Source organism: Eleutherodactylus coqui, chromosome 1 (assembly GCF_035609145.1).
Source record: "Eleutherodactylus coqui strain aEleCoq1 chromosome 1, aEleCoq1.hap1, whole genome shotgun sequence".
Classification (NCBI taxonomy): Eukaryota; Metazoa; Chordata; class Amphibia; order Anura; family Eleutherodactylidae; genus Eleutherodactylus; species Eleutherodactylus coqui.
In genome coordinates this window covers 467,902,346-467,922,602 of record NC_089837.1, presented here as the reverse complement: position 1 = coordinate 467,922,602, position 20,257 = coordinate 467,902,346, and the positions used below count along the sequence as shown (strand labels likewise).

Below are 20,257 nucleotides of genomic sequence, written 5' to 3'. Positions count from 1 at the left end.
TGTGTCTTTTTTACTTACTCTTGCGTCTTGTGAAAATTGCAGAATTTTATAGCCTGTGTAAAACCAACGAGGCAAAATCGTGATCACCCATGTGGAACTACCCTTAGAATTATGTGCTCATAAGCATCAGGATCATGTCCAACTAGTTTAGCCTTGTTCCTTGATAAAGCCAGGAAGGTGAAACTAAGATTTTTATTATTTGGAATTGTTGATATGCAAAGTGAAAAGTTTAAATCTTGTAAATTTTATAAGTTAAGGTGGGGAATAGTTTCTTAATCAGATTCCACCAAGTGTTTGCATTTTTTCTCCTACACTTCTTTTGCTAGCAGTACAGCTGTTGAACCAAGTATAGAGCAAATTTATATCATGAGTATAGAAAGGTACCTTTACACAAGACGATTATTGCCCGAATAATTGCTGGAAACAGTTAATTCTGGCAATACTCTTCCTGTGTACATACGGCCGCTGATAGGGCACTGAGCGAAAAATTGCTGACCTATCAGAGTCACTTGGTTTTTAGTAGACCTAAAAACCAAGTGACTATTAGCCAGTGAAAACAGGCAGTTGTTCACCTATGAACAACTGCCTATTTGAATTGGATTCGAGGTGGGCAACCGGAAGAGATCTCCAGCCGCTTCACCTGCATTCTCTGAGTGACTATCACTCTTGTGTGAGAGTACAATAGTGATAGTCGGTGGGACGCTGTCAGGCACTTACCCACCTGACAGTCATCCCTTGTAAAAAGTAACTTAAGGAAGTTTGGCCTGAAAGGAGTATCCATAGTTTGATGACAGCGGTGGAGAGCACTCGTCTTTGAGAACTATACCGACACAGGCAAGTAATGGCTGGAGTAAGAAAGTAATCGAATATTGAGGAGTGATGAGAAATATGACCTCCATTTTTTACTTTATTTCATTGTGAAAAGACTTATTACTAGAGATGAGCAAGTATACTCGCTAAAGGCAATTGCTCGAGCGAGCATTGCCTTTAGCGAGTATCTCCCCGCTCGAGACGGAAGGTTCGGGTGCCGGTGCGGGGGAGCGGTGAGTAGCAGCTGTCAGCAGGGGGGAGGGGGAAGGGAGAAAGATTTCCCCTCCATTCCGCCCCACTCTCCCCCGCAGCTCCCTGCCCGCTACCGACACCCGAACCTTCCGTCTCGAGCGGGGAGATACTCGCTAAAGGCAATGCTGGCTCTAGCAATTGCCTTTAGCGAGTATACTCGCTCATCTCTACTTATTACTGTCCATATATTAACATTAGATCTAAGACATTTTATATCTGTCTTTAAACCAATTACAGTATATTCATGAGGAACAGGACTTGGGTAGTTTTTTTTTGAGCTATTGCATTTTGAAGTGCACTACTTCATTTTTTTTCTGATAACTATGTTATGCCTGGTGCAGGGCCTGAGGGGGTGCTGCATGGCACAGAGATTCTCTAGTTGGTGCTCTTCGAATTCTTGTGTCATGTCCCACTCATGCCCTGCGTCACGGAATAATACACTGTATTAATTTTGCCTGAAGTATTCCTTTAAACGGTCACCCTGATGAATTGTTTTTCATTCATTATGTAGTTATTCCACCCAGTATAATTATGTAGGCTAGTATTACCTTCGATAATTATTCCTTTCTATCTGAAATTTCTGGCCTCTTTCTCCTTAGATGATCATGCCCAGAACGTCTATTCCTGGCCACTCCTTAAATGTCATACATGTAATGTCTTTTGTGTAGATGCGCTGCGCAAATTGTCTAGTCTCTTGTTATGTGTATTGCACAGCTGCAGCAAGTGAGAGGTTAATGTTTGCATGAGACTGGGAGAAGTCTGCAAATGTATCAATTTATGTCAGATCATGTGGTATGCTAGAGTCTATAAGTATGAGTGTTTGAGAGCAAGGTGGAGTTCTGTTCTTCTGGGTTTCTGAGAAAGAGTGCCAGCCACATGGGGGTAGCTTCAACCCTCATGTGGTGAAGAGTGCAAGAGAAAGAAAAGTTTCCTAAGGACCCTAATGCCAGGAACCATTAAAAGAGAGAGTGAGAGTGTGAGGAGAAAAGAAAGGCCAAGACCACCGTGCAGGGGTACTGTGTTGTAAGAGTGTCTGTGGAGCGACTCTACCCCTCCCCTTCCAGGAGCGGTACCTGACAGATAACGCAGGCCTGCAGGACCAGTGACATCCTGAGTTTCCTCCCTGACCTCCAACTGTCTGTTCTTACCTGCAGTAGTGTATTCCTGATTTTTGTGACAGTGAAGTTTCCAAGTAAAGATTTGCCAGGCCCTGACTGTTCCCAGGAAATGAGGTACTTCAACCTTACATTGCGTGTGAATTCTCTTTATTACCGCCGAGGGTCATACCGGTGGGTAATAGGAATGGTGGCATCACGCATGACAAAAATGTATTCCTGTTCCATCTATATTGGCCATCTCTCTCCTAGGGGGGTCTAGAAGTGGCCCAGCACTGCTCTGGCAGAGGATATGTATGTCCCTCCAGGAGGCAGCCTGGTAAGTGCCACCGTGACAAGTGACCGCTCTACCTTCCCAGCTCCTTAGCATATGCCCCATGTCCTGAGCTACCCTTTGGGATGCTACAATTGCAATTCTGACCAGCTCAAATTTACTTGGGGTTATGTACTCTCAAACCAGTCAGTTTCTGAGCCGGCAAAACTCCTGTGTGATGATAATACATAGAGTGAACCAGCCATGCTCTTCAGATGAGGACACAAGCACTCAGTTACTGATGATGAGTAGAGGCTTCTGTCACACAGTTATAACAGAGGAGGTCACAGCTCGTCTTTCTGTACTTACAGTCTGTAGCTTATTTAGGTGAATATAGAATGTAATGGCAATGTTTACCAGCAGAAGAGATTGTACAGCCCATAGGTGGCCAATTAATGCTGCCTCGAAGCATCATGGGATTGATAGCACAGAATAGCAAAAGCAGAATTTCCAGCATTATGTCTGCCTGACAAGCATCAGACAGGAGGCTACACTGCATATAAGTGACTGCAATACAGAGAGGAGACCTTCAGAGTGTGACAAGCAATCAGGTGAGGGGGCATAGGGATGGAAAAATGTATTTTTTGCAAGAGTGATCCTTTAGGCATATAGACAGTAGTTATGTTTCAAGTGTTCAGACTGTGTAAAATAAAAAAATTAAAAAAAAACAGCCATGGAGAAAGTTCACATAATCTCTTTAATACTGCGTAATACTTTTTCCTTTTAAAATACAGTATTTTGAGGTAGACCATCACAGCTCAAGAGTATCCCAACATTAAAAGGACATGAATTAAATATTTCATGTACAATACTTTGCAAAATGAGGTAGAAATGGTTACAGATGTGACACGGTCAGATGAAAACCTTTACATTTAGCACAGTACCACTTTTTGGAAAATGCGCTTCTTCAGTAGTTGGAGAGGCCATCAATGACTTAGAGAGATGGTTACAATAAAGCATTATGACAACAGGTACAGTTAATACATTTAGTGAACAATGAAGTATTTCTTTCTAGCTGTTTTGAGTTCCTTTGTTTTTTGTGGTGTGGACTTACAGACAGACATTCCCAAAGAAGCTCACCAGCTACATCCAACAACATCGAGAATGAGGCATATATGGGCAAAGTGAGGGGAAATTCAATTCTTTTCTTAAGATTCATAGAATGGTAACATGCACTAGATCATACAGTATGTGAAGTGTTTCAAATACGTGGACAAAGCCTGTAACTGTAACATTAATTTGGATGTAGTCTCGAAACTGTTTACCAGAACTTAAACATTGGTGGCCTAGCCTTAGGCCACGTTGGAGACCACTTAAACATTGGTGGTCTATCCTTAGGCCACGTTGGAGACCACTTAAACATTGATGGTCTATCCTTAGGCCACGTTGGAGACCACTGGTAGAGTGAGACAAAAAAACAATTTTGAGCATGCCTCCAGATCTGCAGTTAAGCAATGTATATGAAATTCCTCCAGTCGTTCTACTCTATTTTTTGGAAGTCTTCCACTACCATAAGAAGGAATTCCATTGAACTACTATTCAACAATCCCCTAATATATTATGCATGCACATCAAATGTAGACATACACTTTGAATACCTTCCAAAGCATTCTGGGAGCTATATAACTATAGTCCCTAAACATTCAGAATAAAGAATATTTTGGTATCCAGCCTCCATTCCCAACTCATCTCTGATGTTTGAGGTCCCATCTCTTTTACTGTGGACAAAGACTACATACATACCCCAGAAGGCTCTACATTGGCACACCATTTATTTTTATTTTTTTCTCAATTAATACCAATCACCTATTTCCTGGTTTGTATAAGTTTATGTAAAATTAATTAATCAAGGCAGCATCTGACTACAGGCTTCATGAAACTAGAGTTCTTTACTTAAATGTTACCATGACCCTTAAGAAGTCAAGGGTTAGATTATTATCAAGTACTGGCAACAATGAGCTTCAATGCTCTTGACTTATGTGTAGAATAGACACTTTTGTCACACCATTCGTTTGGATACATACTGCTGGGAACAACGATCATTATAGAGATGTCATCTATACTGTGAAACATTCTTTCACATTTATACAATATTCACCATTGCAGTTGAGGACAAAAAAATTACAGGCTGTGTCATGTCCATACACTAGAAATTTTGGACAACAAAGTAGGCTGATTTAGACCATTTTCTGCCAACTATTTCTGTGCTTTTGTGATGCGAACGAGCATAACAAATGCTGACTGATGGCAAATTTCTGTTGAAAAGTTGACTTGGCAGGTTTAATTTTTTTCTACCATTACCGGGTGCTGTAGTCGGAAAGTCATTTATGCTGAACGACAGATATGCATCCCATCAATGGGAGCCTAGACTAAACCACAAGTCATAGCAGAGATTGATTGGTTGTTCTTTTCTGAATTCTGATTTTACTTTATAGCATTGTTGTCCAATACGCCAACTTTCACTGATCAATCCTAAACAACAAATCATTCAGGAAACAGCCTTCCCATATCTCTAATGTATGGCCAGCTCAACAGTGCTGGTATTTCTGAATCAATTAGTAAGTGGGTAAAGAAACAATGTATATTACACATGGGGTGTGCACATCTAATGTCTGAGTTGGTGTTCCAACTTTTCAGGACTGACAGTTTCAATAGAAGAATGGCAGTCATGGTATAAATGTGTGAGTCATGGTCCAAAAAATGTACGATGCAACCAATGTAGGAATAAACAAGGTGACATTGTCACAAGTAAGAGGGGTGTCTCTAGATCAGATTTAGTAGCCTTAGCCTAAAACAGTTGGAAATAATTACATGCACAAAGAGAGTATTGTGTGTAAGTGGTATGCTTCACACACCGACCCCATGAGGAACACAGAAGGCTAGTATTTCAGTGCAAGATAAGCCTTTTTATGTTGGTGGAGAATTCTTTATTTTGATACATTCATTTCCTGAGCCAAATCCAAGGCTCAGACCACTCTATTACAGAATTAAGTGAAATTTACTGCATGTGTATCACTCATTCATTAGATTTGATTTGAGCAGGAGGATGGGGGATACAGTGTATGGACATAAGCTTAATGTTGTCCAAAGTTTACATAATCATATTAATGCCCCAGGATAGAAAATATACATGACTTAAGAATGTATCATGTATTAGGCAGGGGCCACAACAAAGCCTAAAGGGCACGTTCACATCCCAAGCATTATTCCCAGCAGTCTGTCTGGGATGACGCCTGGGCACGTTTCATTGGAGAGCAAGTAATACAATTGTAGTCATGGGTACTGATTACTAGTATTTGTACTGATATTAGATTCTTTTAAAATCAATTCTGGTCATTTCCTAATTCATTGTTACTAGCCTAATGACTGAGTCCTGTTCCTCCACTTTCTGAAGCCCCATTTACACGCAAAGATGATTTCTCAAAATTCGTTCAAAAGATAGGATGATTGACAGCTTGAGCGATCATTTCGCATAAACTGCTAATGGGCACTAATGCCCATTAGCAGCTTATTATCTTCATTTGCATGTAAATGAGCCTCCCGTGCTGTATGCAGAGAACAGCAGGTGGTCTGTTTTCTGCATACATCTCTATTGGGACTGCAGCTAAATACAATGTTACCAGTGTTTCCTTGGAGAAACACATCATGTGGTTCCCTGCGATCAGCTCTCTGGCCGAATGATGGATTTTAAGCTCAACTAAAAAACATTGTTCAGTCGAAAAGTAAACGGTAGCAATTACACGCAATGATTATCACTCAAAAGACATTGAGTGAATTTTGAGTGATAATCGTTGCGTGTAAATGGGGCTTCAGTCATGCAGCTGGCACAATGTCATTGCGCAGCCTGCATTCTTCTGCATGATTTTGGCCAGAGAAGGCCAAGGCAGATGATGGAGAATATCATGGGAGCGTGATGGAGGTAAGTAAGTTTATTTTATTGTTGGGGCACAGTGGTGCCTATAAATTACTCAATGCGCACAGTGGGACCTATAAATGACTCAGTGGGGCTTATAAATTATTCTAGGGCTTCAGTGAGATCTATAAAAGACTTGATGCATAGTGGGGCCTATAAATTAATCAAGAGGCTCAGTGAGACCTATAAATGACTTGGGGTACAGTGGGGCCCATAAATTATGCAGGAGACACAGTGAGCCATATCAAATACTCAAGGTGCACAGTGGGGTCTATAAGTGACTTAGGGGGCACAAGGGACTTTCAGACTACTAAGGTAGCACAGCACAGCCTATAAATTACTAAGTGGGCCCACTGTGAATCTATCGCCCAGGGGCTCATGTGAACTTGAAGCAAGCTCTGGTTGTGCAACAATCTGGTTACAACAGAAAAGCAGAAGTCTGCTAAAGCTTAAGTAACCCTAGTTACCCCTTGTAACTATATATTCCATTTTATCTCTCTGCGCCAGTTGGTCATTGCAAACATTGGTAAATGTAGAGTAAAATCTCCAGCTGTCCGATGGGTTTTTAAATATTTGAATCAAAAATTGATATATAATCCAAATGTTCCATCGAATGAATGTGAAGAGCAGCCCTACTGAAATCACTGCCCTTTTTTCTGCTTTCTTTAATAATGCCCTCTCTGTGATATAAGAGCCCCGTGGCATTCCTGTGAACGTCTCACCCAGCCTCTATAAATAGGTAGTGCGCATTTTACCACGCTACCAAGTTACAGGCTCTAAAAAAAGCTAAGTCATAAAGCCCTTAATGATTAACCACAACCCTTGTCCAGTGAATGTGAGAAGAAGCAATGTCTTCATCAGGGATCAATGATACATTATTAACAATTAGGGAATCTGCAGGAACATTTCTTGACTCGAGGTAGTTACTAGAAAATGACTTTGGCACCAAAACAAGTGATGGGTTTCATGTGGAATTGGCCCCGGTTATGCCGTGGCACCCTAATGAGAAAACATGAGTGCTTGACAGTGTGTGATTATCACTGCTGATGAAGGGTGCAATTCATTAAAACTGAGCTATGCTAGGTCTGGATTTTAAAGAATTTTTACGCATGCTGTAATTAAAGCCCGTGAATGTGTGAGAAAGCTGAAATTGTCAATGAAGGGTATGTAATGGATTTAGAGATGGTTTGTTTTAACTGGGGTTAACCAATAAATTAGGACTATAAGGCTTTTTAGCATTGTTTTGCTAAAAAAAAAACAGTGTACAAGGATTATTGTGTTTTCAAGGGGGTAAATTAGTACTTTGAATGTGATTGTGGATGCGGATGTTATATTTATTTTGCTCATTAAGGCCTCATGCACACGGGTGTATTTTCTGTACAGATCATGTCCATATTTTTTACGGACAGCATACAACACCATTGGTTTGCATTGGTCTATTCAGATATGCGGTTTTTCTGCACGTAAAGAAAAAAAAAATCGTAGTATATACTATTTTGGTCCATCTCACGGACCAAAATCGCCTATTAAGGACTATGTTGGTGTGTAAAAATGCAGCAAATATACAGTTGCATGTACATTCGCTGCATTTTTTACGCATGTTCCCAGGAGACATTGGGAAAAAAGTGACATCAACTGGGCCTTCTTGCGTTTTTGTCTTATGCGCGTGAAAAGCACAGTAAATATGGATGCAACAAAGATGTAAAAAGGCTCCTATGCACAGAGACTGCACATACACACACAGGAAAAACTATACATTCACAGACCAATATTGCATGCGCCCATGTGCATGAGGCTTTATATAATGCATGTATATTCCACAGCGCTGTATACACAGACAGCCATCATTGATGAGAGGATTGTAATGCGGTAGGTTTTATTTTTTTTATGCCGTCTATCAAACATGTTGGTGTCAATTCCTAAAAATCCCATAAATTTGTTATGTATTATGTCAAAATCAATAAATCTTAGTTTTACTTACTGCATCCTCATCACAGACAACCCCTTCGCAATGGTTAGTGATCAGCTGATTGCCCCGGTCCAGCTTCCGAAGCTCAAGGCAACCAGCTGCTTTTGTCAGTGAAAGCAGCAGCCAGCCAGGCATTTTCTCTGCAATGATCACTGAAGGGGAAATGTTGCATTTCATGACAGCCATTCAGATGAATGGCCATCGTTGTAACACATGGACAGCCTGAATTTGCTAAAGTTAGAGCTGGTGAGAACTGGCTGCGTGCTCTGGTTTTACTAACTTTTAATTGGTCATTTGGGCAGGGGTTGTCCTGTTGGGACATCCTATTTCGGGAGAAATCCAGTGAAAATGATCATCTGAGAAGTCATAAATATGTCGGAAAAGACCACATTGGTAAAGTCGGAATTTCAGTATTTTTCAGTAGGCAGTTGAGCACTCAATAGATGCTTTCATAGTAACATGACATAGTATGTTAGGCTGAAAAAAGATGTATGTTCATCCAGTTCAGCCTATCCACCCATGTTGAACCAGTGGAAGGCAAAAAACCTCAATGAGGTAACGCTCAAGAAAGGCATCTAGGTCCCTCTAAAACTATTTTATCAAGTTCGCCATCCTCAGGCAGAGAGATGCATAGTCTCACTTCTCTTACAATAAAGAACCCCCTTCTATGTTGGTATGGAAACCATCTTTCCTGTAGACATAGCGAATGCCCCCTTGTTACAGTAATGTCAAAATCAGTGGTCTCCTGAGATCGCCCAAGTGATCTTTTTATGTATCTATAACATGTCAGATGATCATTTTGAATCGGTTTCTCTTTACACACGCAGTAACAAAAGCTTGTCTCTACCATTTTGAATGGATTCCCCCTTTAAATACTCATTTGTGGACAAATACGTTCTTTCTACCAATTGGTAAAACCTATCTGCTTCTGAGCAGGCCCGATACGGATTCCTTTGAAGATCACTTGTAGCTCACCGGGAAAGACAATCATTGGAAGAGTTAAAGGAAAACGAGAGGACAATTTGCAACAAAATGGATGAGAAGATAGAAATGACGAAAATGACACTGAGAAGACCCAAAAAGAAGACACAACATGCAAGAAACGATATCCATATGGCCACCATGACTTGAGAATGATTCGACCTAAATGAACAAACTAGATTTAGTAGGGCAAATACAGATATGTAATCTCCACGATTGCCATCCTAAACTTTACATTGTCTTGAATGCTGGCATGGTCAACGCTTTTATATACAAGAAACGGCATTGACATTTCGAAGAACGACACTACAAGATATTGTGGATATCCAGTGATGATCTATTTGTGAATGATACAAGACTACAGTTCGAAGGACCAACTTACCTAGATATGGTCTACTGCCAACTTACTACACATTAGGGTGGAGCCAGTCATAGGCTTGCTAAGGTGAAACGTCTGATCCTCAAGAGCTGTGCACAGTCCCGGAATAGGTCAGGACATTTGTAAATGAACAGCATAACACATTGCAACATTTTAATCACATTAATCTGAATATAATACATACATTACATGGCAACTCATTATAAAGTTGAACTGTACAAAATGAAATCCTCAGCATCTTTGGTTTAAATCAAAATTAGAAAAAAATGATAAATTTTAATTATTTTTGACTCCGGTCATCGTTGCAGAGAAGGTGGGAGGCAACTGATTAAATATGTACTATAAAACTAATAGAACTTTCTATTACAATATTTCAAAATATTATCCACTAACAAACTTTGGTTTAAAGAGAACATATTTTCACATGAAAATGAGCCATACATAAACAGACAAAAAGACCACCAGTGATCAGTAAACTATCTGTTAGAAGAATGAGCACTGTATATAGTAAATATGGGGGGGCAGTACTGTGATTTGGCATTCAGTGTAATGAACAATAATCTCTATCCCTAAACACTTTGGTATTTTACATTCACCTTTACTTAAACACTATGAGTTCTTTGGTCATTTAAAGAAATGATGCTTTTAGACATTTTTCATCTAGTAAACTACTGACGTTATAAATAAATTAGAGGATAAAACCTGTATTTTGTGCATAATCTGAATTAGGTATGTTTCCATTCACTGGGTGGGGGGTGTAGTTGTTATCGGTGCACTTGTGCCTAAGAGGGTCCACAAGGTGCTGCTGCCCTATATGGACATAGCAGAACTACAAATCACACGTGAAAGTCGGTTATAGATTATGTATTTGAGCTTTACATTACGCCTCTGCTTATCACTTTCACCTAAGTGTGGCTATGTATCAATAGTGTTGTTTGTATGACACAGTCGATATGAATGTTACTTCTTTGACTCTACAACACTATAAATTTGTTGCATTGTGACGCAAAGGAAAGCATACATGACTTGTTGAATATTTGCCCTTTTTATAAACTTTTCTAGTAGTGATTTATTGAGGTACCAAATGGAATAATATGGGGATAAAGCTTTTTTACTCCATTTTGTGTTTTCTTGAATACCAATTGATGCATGATCCATATTGAAGGCAGACATTTTGAAAGCCTTGTTATTTACCAGACTGAAGTGCATCAATAATGTGGACAACGGTTAGGTTCACAAAATTGCTTCTTCTATTGTGTACAGAGGTGGATTGGCCATAAGTTCTACAGGGAGAAATCCAGGTAGACCAGTCAGATCATGAGTCAAATCTGATGCCCAGACCCACTATACTCCAGTGGTGGACTCCCTACACCTGAACTAGGGTTGATGGAAGATGGAATATTTGCTACAGACCCCACTGTCCTGCTGGCTCAGGGCTCCAAGTGAGCAGCTGCAGGTTGGCTTCTGTGGGACCTTCTATGACAGAAGACAGTGCAGCTGTGTAGGAAGGAGGTGGAGTTAGTGCCTGTGTCATCATCAGGCAGCTGCAGCGTCTTTTTTAATTTAACCATCCTCCTCTGCTTCCTTTTTGGCACCATACACATGAGCAGATGCAATTGTGCACTGCACTCGGTTCATCCAGGCCCATAGAAACAAGCCAAGAATGGATGACCTCTCAAAGCACAAATCCAACATCACCTAAAACATCTTTCGTTCCCCTTACAATTTTGACACACCTAGAAAATGGGGTCACTTTTATATTTTTTTTTCCAGGGCCATTTTAAGTTCCCAATCTGCCCCTGATTGTGTGTAGAGGACCAGAAGACCTAAATCAACTTTTTGAAGGGCATAATTCTTTCATATTGATGAAATTAACCACCAATGTTAGATGAAGTGGAGATAATGCTACAGTACGTATTTCACTATAAATTACCAAAGTAAACTATAACACAGTTGTAAACATTCTCAACACAGAAAGACGTATGTGAAACTTTGACAATAACCTTTTGAAACACAGCAAATATTATCCAAAAAGTGGTACTGACAATGTGTTCCAATCTACCGTGCTACTAACGCATTTTGAAATCACATTACTCCATAAACACTACAGTAACAATGAAATAATAATTAAAGAAAAAAAAAAATCAGAACCGGGTCATAACCTTTGTAGGACATTTTGTTCCTGATAACTGGAGTGAAAGAATTGGCAATACATTCAATCTTGTTAATAACTTCAAGTACTTTTATGGTCTCTACTTCAAATGAGCTTGAAAAGGAGTCCTATAAACATTCTTTTTGGAAGTAAACTTTTCCTGAGTATTTCGAAAAAAAAACATGAAGAACATAAAAACAAGTAAAAAAATACAAATGGTTCCTATACTTAGCTAGCAGTGTACTTTTCTTTCTATCCCTTCTCAGTGGTTGGTTCTTGAGCCTTGTACAATGCAATCAATTGCTGTTCCTGGTCACCTAATCTATGACAAGTGTGAACTGGGCTCCCCAAAGTGCCATGAAGGGGCTAACATTTTCGGTTGATCAAAACAGTAACATATGAACAGAACGGCTATGTTAAGCCAGTGGAAACAAGTCCTTGAGATCATGTTATACTTGCAGAACATCTAATTCCTAATCACCAAACTATAGTGGCACTGCCATCATTTGGCAATAAATAGAAGATATCCTGAGTACAGTGAAGAGCTACTTTTTCTTACAGGTTTCCGAACATGAAAACAATAACAAAAATTTAGATTTTTTTTTTTCCCCTCAAAAACATTCAATGATGTGAACATTGCTATACAAATGTGTCAATGTGTAAGTATATACACACGTAAAAAAAAGATGTCCATCGCTTGACATCAAATTGTCATATTTAAGTTTACAGGGAAAGAAACACTTCTTTAAAGGTCTCCACTCATGTTAAGGACTCAACACGCGCACCCTAAGAAAAAAAAAAAAAAACAATGCCAGTGTTATGTCAAAGTATTAAACTGATTTCATTCCACAGTTAATGTCTTGAGCCGTACATTTTATTCCATTCCACGTATAAGTCTAATTGCTTTTGGGAAGTACCGGCTCGTAGTTTACAGAATGCCCCCTCAAAGTCTTTGTAGGATGTGGGCTGAAGTTGACCTGAAATACCATGGAGATGATTGGCTCCAGCTTGCTGGCAGAGTTGAATAAGCTCATTGCCAGAGTAGCCCTCCGTGTGCTGAACCAGTAGGGCCATTTCCCTTTCACTAAGGCAGTAGTTTTGTTGAGCCAAAGTGTGATGTAGGATTTGCCTTCTTGCTAGGTTATCGGGGGGAGCTATATAAAACCGCTTGGCAAACCTATGGTGGGCAGCTTCGTCAATATCATCTGGCCTCTGTGAAGTTGCAATAAAGATAATGCTATCATCAGTTGAGGTAGCTATGCTATCCAAGAAGGAAAGCACTTGGGACTTCAGATTACTGAGTTGAGCATTTTCCTCACTGATATGGGCAGAAAGTAGGAGATCAATTTCACTAATAAAAACCACAGTAGGCTGATGACAGCTTGCCATGTAAAACACAGTCTGCAAAACTTTTTCACTCTTGTTCTTCCATTTAGAAACAAGTACAGCACTGTTGAGTTTCAGAAATGTAGACCCCAGCTGGGTTGCAATGCACCTGCTCAAAAGGGTTTTTCCTGAACCTGAAGGGCCAAACAGTAAGATACTTTTTGGAGGTCTGTTGGCTCCAGTGTACGCTCCGGGTCTTAAAATAGGCCATACTAATTCTTCTTCAATTGCAGCCTTTACAGATACATGGCCAGCTATATCAGTCCACTGCACTGGGGGCCCACAGTCCACAATTTCGTCATTGACAAGTTCTAAAATAAGAGGATCCACATTTTTCAACTGATCCTCTGATGGGTTACAAAATCCTGGTGGTTTAATCCCTGAAATCTGCATTCTCTGTGTAAAGACATGTCCGTGTTCATTCCCCCTCCGTTCACCATTAATTACTGGTGGTGTAAACTTACCAAATGCCTCACCAGATCTTAAAGGGGCCTCTTCGTTGTATGTAGGTGAAATAATAGTCTTCATCGACTGACTACTGTACTTTCCTATTTGTTCTTCTTCTGTTGGGTGCTTTGCAGGTTTAAAGGGCATTTGAGGGGTTTCACCATTGCGATTGAAGCCATTGCCTCCGCATTCATTTGGTACATTGTCAGACATCTGAAATGATGAATCTGAGGTAGTCTTTGGTTGTTCATAGCTGTATTTTCTGTATTTTCCCTCACTTTCCTCTGCTGCCATATCAAATGCTTTCCGTTTCAAGGAACTGCTTGACTCTGTGCTCAAAGGAGTGACTGAGATTGGTGCTAAATTAGAACTTTGGTAAGTGTATCCAGGTACCACAGTAGGTCTTGATGATGCTGTATGAGGTGGAAGTGGTGTAGGTGCAGCAATACCTGAAGGCAGATAACCAGAAGGATGTGCTGGATGCATCCCTCCATATCCAGGTTGGGTTGAGTAGCTGCTTGAGCCGTAGTTGTATATTGTGCCAGAAGAACTATATCCGTGAACTAAAGCTGGTGAAGCGTGTGTTGGCTGAAGTCCTGAGCTATGGAGAGATGATGGGTGACTTGCTGGAAGTGCTGCAGTGGGTTGACTACAGTATCCAGATGGGAGGTATGTGCCACTATACGTTGAGGTATAATCCTGAGGTGCCACAAGACCACTTGCAGGATTAGGTGCTACGCATGTACTACCAGGATAAAGTGGTTCAGGCAAGCTGCCTGATGCAATTGTTGGGCTGCCCAACCCAATATGTCCGTTGCCTGATTTGGAGCCAGCCAAACTTTCATGTACAGAGTTTACTGTGTAGGAGCTATCACAGCCATGTGACATTTGCCAAGGTTCAAGATCACCCTTCTGTCCATTAACTGGTCCAAACGCCCCATCTGTGTAAGTACTTAGTGGTGCTCTCTCGTACGGTGAATCTCTGACCCCAGAATACTTTTCTGCATATCTCTTCAGGAGGTTAGAAGCGGTCAGTGCAGATATATCATCATTTGCCCACGCGTAGTTAAGCCTTTGTCGACTACTTTGATACACATCAGATTTGTGTGCTGGAGATGAAGTAGTTGAAGAGACATCAAGGTGCTGCTCTGGCCATTGGTTCAGGGGCTGGGCATGCTCTGGTGTCCAGTGCATCTTCAAGAGAGCTGAGAAAGAAAATACATTTAAAATATGGGTAACATATGCCAATAAGGAGCACAATAATAATAGTTAAATGATCTGAAGGAAGGGCATTGATAGAAGAAACATAAGCAAGACAGAATTGCCCACCATCGCACCCATAATAGCTATAGTATGTATCCAAAGTGGCTGCTTTATGGGCCAGAATTTAGTTTTCTTTAACCAATTCCTGACTGCCCATAGATAGTGATCTACTTGTGGCCCATGCCTGGTGGGGAAAATGTATAAAGCTTCTAGTCAGGAAGTGGTTAACCATAGCCAAAATTCACATTAAGAGCCATTAGTTGCAGCTAAGAATTAAAGTTGACTAACAAGTAGTAAATCATGCCATTCAACCTAACATACTATAGACACATACTGTATCCAGTCTTGTCCAGTACTTGCTTTCTGGAATTTCAGGTTAGTGTCAGTTGTAAAATACAGTCTGCAGTATCACACAGTCTGACAATTAATTTGCACCACTGCAAAATGAAGTGTGAATTCCCCGGTGGGCCTCCCTCTGCATATCATCACTACAGGCACTGCTTTACCAGTAAATTCCCCCTTCCCGAGTAACACACAATTTCCACCATGGCAAGTAAAATCAACATAAATTCTTGCACCCTTGCTGTCAAAGTGCCATAGTTGCTTCTCTCCATATTGGCCTCGCCTCACCTCTTGCACAGGTCCTTGGCCTGCAACCTTAGCTTGCAGCTGCTGTATGAGCATGCCACACTGTTCAGGTGACAGGTTGCATATCCCCGGCACCCATCCACATTCTGAGCCTTTACGACACACTTCAGTGGTACGATCAGAGACTCAATGGGCTGGTCTCACAGTGGTTAGGAGGGGCTGCTGACGATGTCTGAGAACTGCAGCAAATTAAGCTAATTTAGAAATGCTCTAGACTCTGTTCTTGGGATTGGTGAGGTTGGAACCCCACTATCATTAAAGAAAAATACAATACTTACCTATTTCTCCGCAGGCGGTCTTCTTACCACATCTTCTCCTTGCCAATCTTCTCCTGGCTCCTCCAGTCCCCCGAGTCACGTCAACTCCACCTGGCCAGATCCTCTTCTTCCTGTTATGAAGCTTATATTCGCGGCTTTCTCCTTCCTGCAGGTCAGTGTATGCTATGTCACTAGTTACGTAGCCTTCACTGCCTAGCAGGGAATGACAAATCCTATGCTGGGCGATTGCCGGGAATGCGGCAATAGTATTTGAACATTCACTGCGAGGCAGCGCGCATGCACAATCTTGGCAATAGCCTGGCAAAGGATTTGGCATTCCCTGCTAGGCAGTGAACGCTACGTCACTAGTGACATAGCGTACATTGACCTGCAAGAAGGAGACTGCCGAGAATGTATGTAATGTCACAGGAAGAAGAAGATCCGGCCGTCCGAAGGGTAATGTGACCCAGGGAACTGGAGAAGCCAGGAAAAGATCGGCGAGGACAAGATACTGTAAGAAGAATAACAGGGAAGGAATAGGTAAGTATTGATTTTTTTCTAATGACAAAAACCCCTTTAAGTTATCACGTATCTTGTGCATAGGAATAAAATTATTTTGGTAGGGTAATGCCTTTAATGTCAGAGGTAATTCTAGAATAATAAATTCATATAGTAATCATTCTACACTATACATTACACTGCAGAATGGCTTTACGGTTTCTGTTATATGTATTGGTGATAAAATGTAATAAAACCCTCACTTTACTCCCGTTGGTCAGTCCGCAGTCCAATGTGTACATTGCTCACAGGCAGTCCGCAGTCTAGTATATATGCTACTGCCAGTCAGTCCACATACTAGTCAAAATGCTGCTGCTGGTCAGTATGCAGTTTAGTGTAAATGCTGCTGGTCTGAAATGGGCCAGGGGAACCTGGAGCAGAAGACTCAAACTCCCCGGGCCAGTACGGATACACAGTCTCACTCCTCTTTGTAGTCTCACGCACCAGGGTTACTACTTTCTCTTTAGCTGGCGAGGAGGCCGTGAGCAGTTTATGCCCAGGGTCTGGCCATACTGATCCGCGGGTGGCCGTGTGCTAAAATAAGCCCAGCTGTTCGCACTGCAACAGAGGATATGGGATTATGTCACAAAACTGGGAGAGACAGCCATTGCAAGGAACCCAAGAATAATTTTATTGTTTCTGAATGGGAACCAATAACAGCATTGCTTTTGAATACCAGGATCTCTTTCCTGTTTGCAAAGCGGTTTAACGGCATCTCTGTCTCATTTGTATGGGTTGTTTCCAAAGGAGTGGGAACAGAGGAGCTGGGTCACTCACTATACTTACTATACTATCGGAAATGTCTCACGAGTGGTGCTTGCCATTTCTTCACTTTGATCCATAGGACCAATCATCACACAGCACTATGCCCAATAGAATCTCCATCCAGCCACACTCGTCTACTTCCTCTTTAACTCCCACTTAAACTAACTCTACTGTTCCCGCACCCTCTTAAGATAAGGTAGCTCAGCAGTTTGTCTCCAAACGTAGCAGCCAAAGGTACCTATGTGAATTTTTTAAGCCTATCTTATTGCGGCCCTATATGAGCACGTCACGTGGGGCAGTATTTTGTATCACTTTCTGTGGCTAGCTGGCCATCCACACCCTGCTGACTTCAGTATAGGCGGTGGAGTTGGGAGAGCAGAAAGAGAAGTAGTCCTGCTGGCAGATGCCACTATAATAGGTGAGTTTCGCAGTGATAGTCCCAATTTTGCTACAGAACCCACCACTTCCAGTAATTTAGAGCCTCTTTCGAACTAGGTAATTAGGACTTCCACCAAGCACCTGGTATGCAAAACACTTGTGACCTTAAGCATGCTGGGAGTTGAAGTTTTAAAAACTGCAATTCCTAGCATGTCTTGTAAACCTACAGCTCTCCTGGATATGTTGGGAGTTGTAGTTTTCCAATAAATGAACAAACAACCCCTTTGAGAATTGCTGGCACTGTTAAAAGGTGTACTGAAAGACCTTCAGGGCGTGCTAGTAGTTGTACTTTTCCTTAAAGCTTGAGCCATAGGAATGCTCTTAACCCTTTAGAACCGCAACCAATTTTGACCTTTGCCCCGTTTTTCAAATCTGACATATGTCACTTCATGTGGTAATAACTTTGGAATGCCTTTATTTATGCAAGTGATTCTTAGAATGTTTTTTTTAATGAAAAACATTGTACTTTATGTTAGAGGCAAATTTTGGTTATTTTTGGCGCTTATAAAAAAACCCCTGAAATTTAGGGAAATTTTTTTAAAAAAATAACATTTTTCATCATTTAAAATTACCACATGAAATAGCTCATGTATGAACAGTTGCCATGTATCTGCATTATGTTGGTATCATTTTGTAGGAGTCTTTTAACATTTTTTAGGATATTACAAGACTTATAAGTTTAGAAGCAAGTTTTATAGTTTTTTAAATCTACTTTGAGTATTGAAGTGGCTTTGGAGGGCCTATATATTTGAAACCCCTATAACTTAGATTTAGACTGAGGTCTTCCCACACCTTTTGGCGCATCGGATGACAAGAGAATCCTATAGTTGGCGATCAGAGGCAGCAGTTTCAGCCTCATCCCATCAAAGGTCAACAGCACAAAAGTCCTCCATAAATGTATGTCACCAGGTGATCTTTCGCCTTCCTCGCCGACGCTTCCCATTTTTTGGATTCCATGAGATAGTGATTCTTGCCAGTCTTGTCTCAGGTAGGCATGCAATGTGTCAAGCAAAAAAGAGCCGGCCTACGTTGACTTGAAAATGTAGTGGCCGCATACAAGAGCGGTGGTAGATTTCTTCATTGATAACCTGATCATGGTAAGTGACCTTAAACAGATGATAAAGGCATCGCTGTTGGAAAACATCAAATTACAGGTTGATACGTGTGGTGGCTTTCCATGTTTCAGATGCGTATAGCACAGTCGGGATCACAATAGTGTTCAAGAGTCATATCTTCATTTGTAGTGGGGGTGAGGCAGTAGCCCATATAGGATGTAGACATTGTATAGTTGTCCATGCCTTCCTGATACGACACCGAGCGTCGTCTTTGGCATCCCCATCATTGGTGATTGTACTGCCTAAGAAGACAAACTGGTCAACCTCTTGCCATTGCTGTTGTCGGTTGACCGTGATTGAGACATTTGTGGATGTGGCATGTCAAACTTGCATAATCTGTGTCTTCTAACAGTTAGTCAACCATTGCTGCATATTGTTCCAGAGCTGATACTGTTTATTGGAGTTTGGGGATTGTAAGGAGAGCTATATCATCCACAAGGTCTAAGTCAGTAAACCGCTGTAGTGGGTTAAGTCCCATAATGACAACTATATTTGGCCCAATTGCTCATTTCATGACATGGTTGAGCACTAGGTTGGTGACAGCAAACAGCCTTGTTGGACACCTGTGTCGAAGTTGAAGAAATTCATAGCTCCTGTATTGATTCGAATGCAGCAACTAGACTTGGGAGTACAGTGTGTGAAAAATATTAATGAACTGGTCAGGTATGCCATAGGATTTAATGATCTTCCATAGGGTGTCTCGATGGAGGCTGTCAAATGCTTTCTTAAAATCAATAAAACTCACACATAGCTTCTGCTAGAACTCAAGGCTCTTTTCAACAAGGATTTGAAGTCTATATATATTTTATTGATACATCATTGCCCTTTTTCAGAACCCTGCTTGTTCTTCATCTAGTTGCTCATCTTGAAAGACATTGCTACAGGACACTACAGAATACCTTGCCTGAGAAAGATAAAAGTGTGATACTATGCCAGTTGTTACAGCTTGAAAAGGTCACCCTGCCTTTGGCAAATTTACAATAACCCCTCTTGTCCAATCTTTTGGGACTTGGGCACTTGTCCAGCAGGCATTGAAGAGAGAGGTGAGGACATTATTAAAGGTTGGATTGGCCAACTTCAGTAGATCTGAGCTGATGTTAACAGCAGTAGTCTTGCCACTTTTAAGGGTTTTTTACCATTGTATCAACCTCAATGCTGATGATCAGTTTAACGTCAACCAGAAGCTCCAAAGCTTGAACTAGGGCTTCTTCTGGTATAGAGTCACAGGAGCAGGCAGATTCAAAAGTTCTTTTAAGTGCTTGACTCAGTGCCCATCTTGGTCTGCTTGTGTGATAAATGATTAGCCATTTTTGTCTTAACTGGCAGTTTTTGTCCAGTTGTTAGTTAGTTAGTTATCTTGCTTGGACGACGAGGGTCTGTAGCGCCGATCTAGAATGACCACAACCGAGAGCATTGTTCCAGTCAGTGTTGATGTTGGAGGAGGTACTGTTGCCTATCTGTTGCACACACAAGCGCCACGGACGACCAGAAGGCCT

General features: G+C 41.1%; 1 protein-coding gene across 3 annotated transcripts in view; it reads right to left on the bottom strand.

The window, feature by feature from the left end:
* Window positions 1–11,300: 11,300 nt before the first annotated feature.
* Window positions 11,301–20,257, bottom strand: part of LOC136585029 (fidgetin-like) — an 89,789-nt gene continuing 80,832 nt past the window's right edge. For all 3 annotated transcript variants that reach the window (XM_066584358.1, XM_066584359.1, XM_066584360.1), the window contains one exon: window positions 11,301–14,922. In XM_066584358.1, the coding sequence (XP_066440455.1) occupies window positions 12,737–14,922 (2,186 nt within the window). In that variant the 3' untranslated portion in view covers window positions 11,301–12,736. The remainder of the gene's footprint in view (window positions 14,923–20,257) is intronic.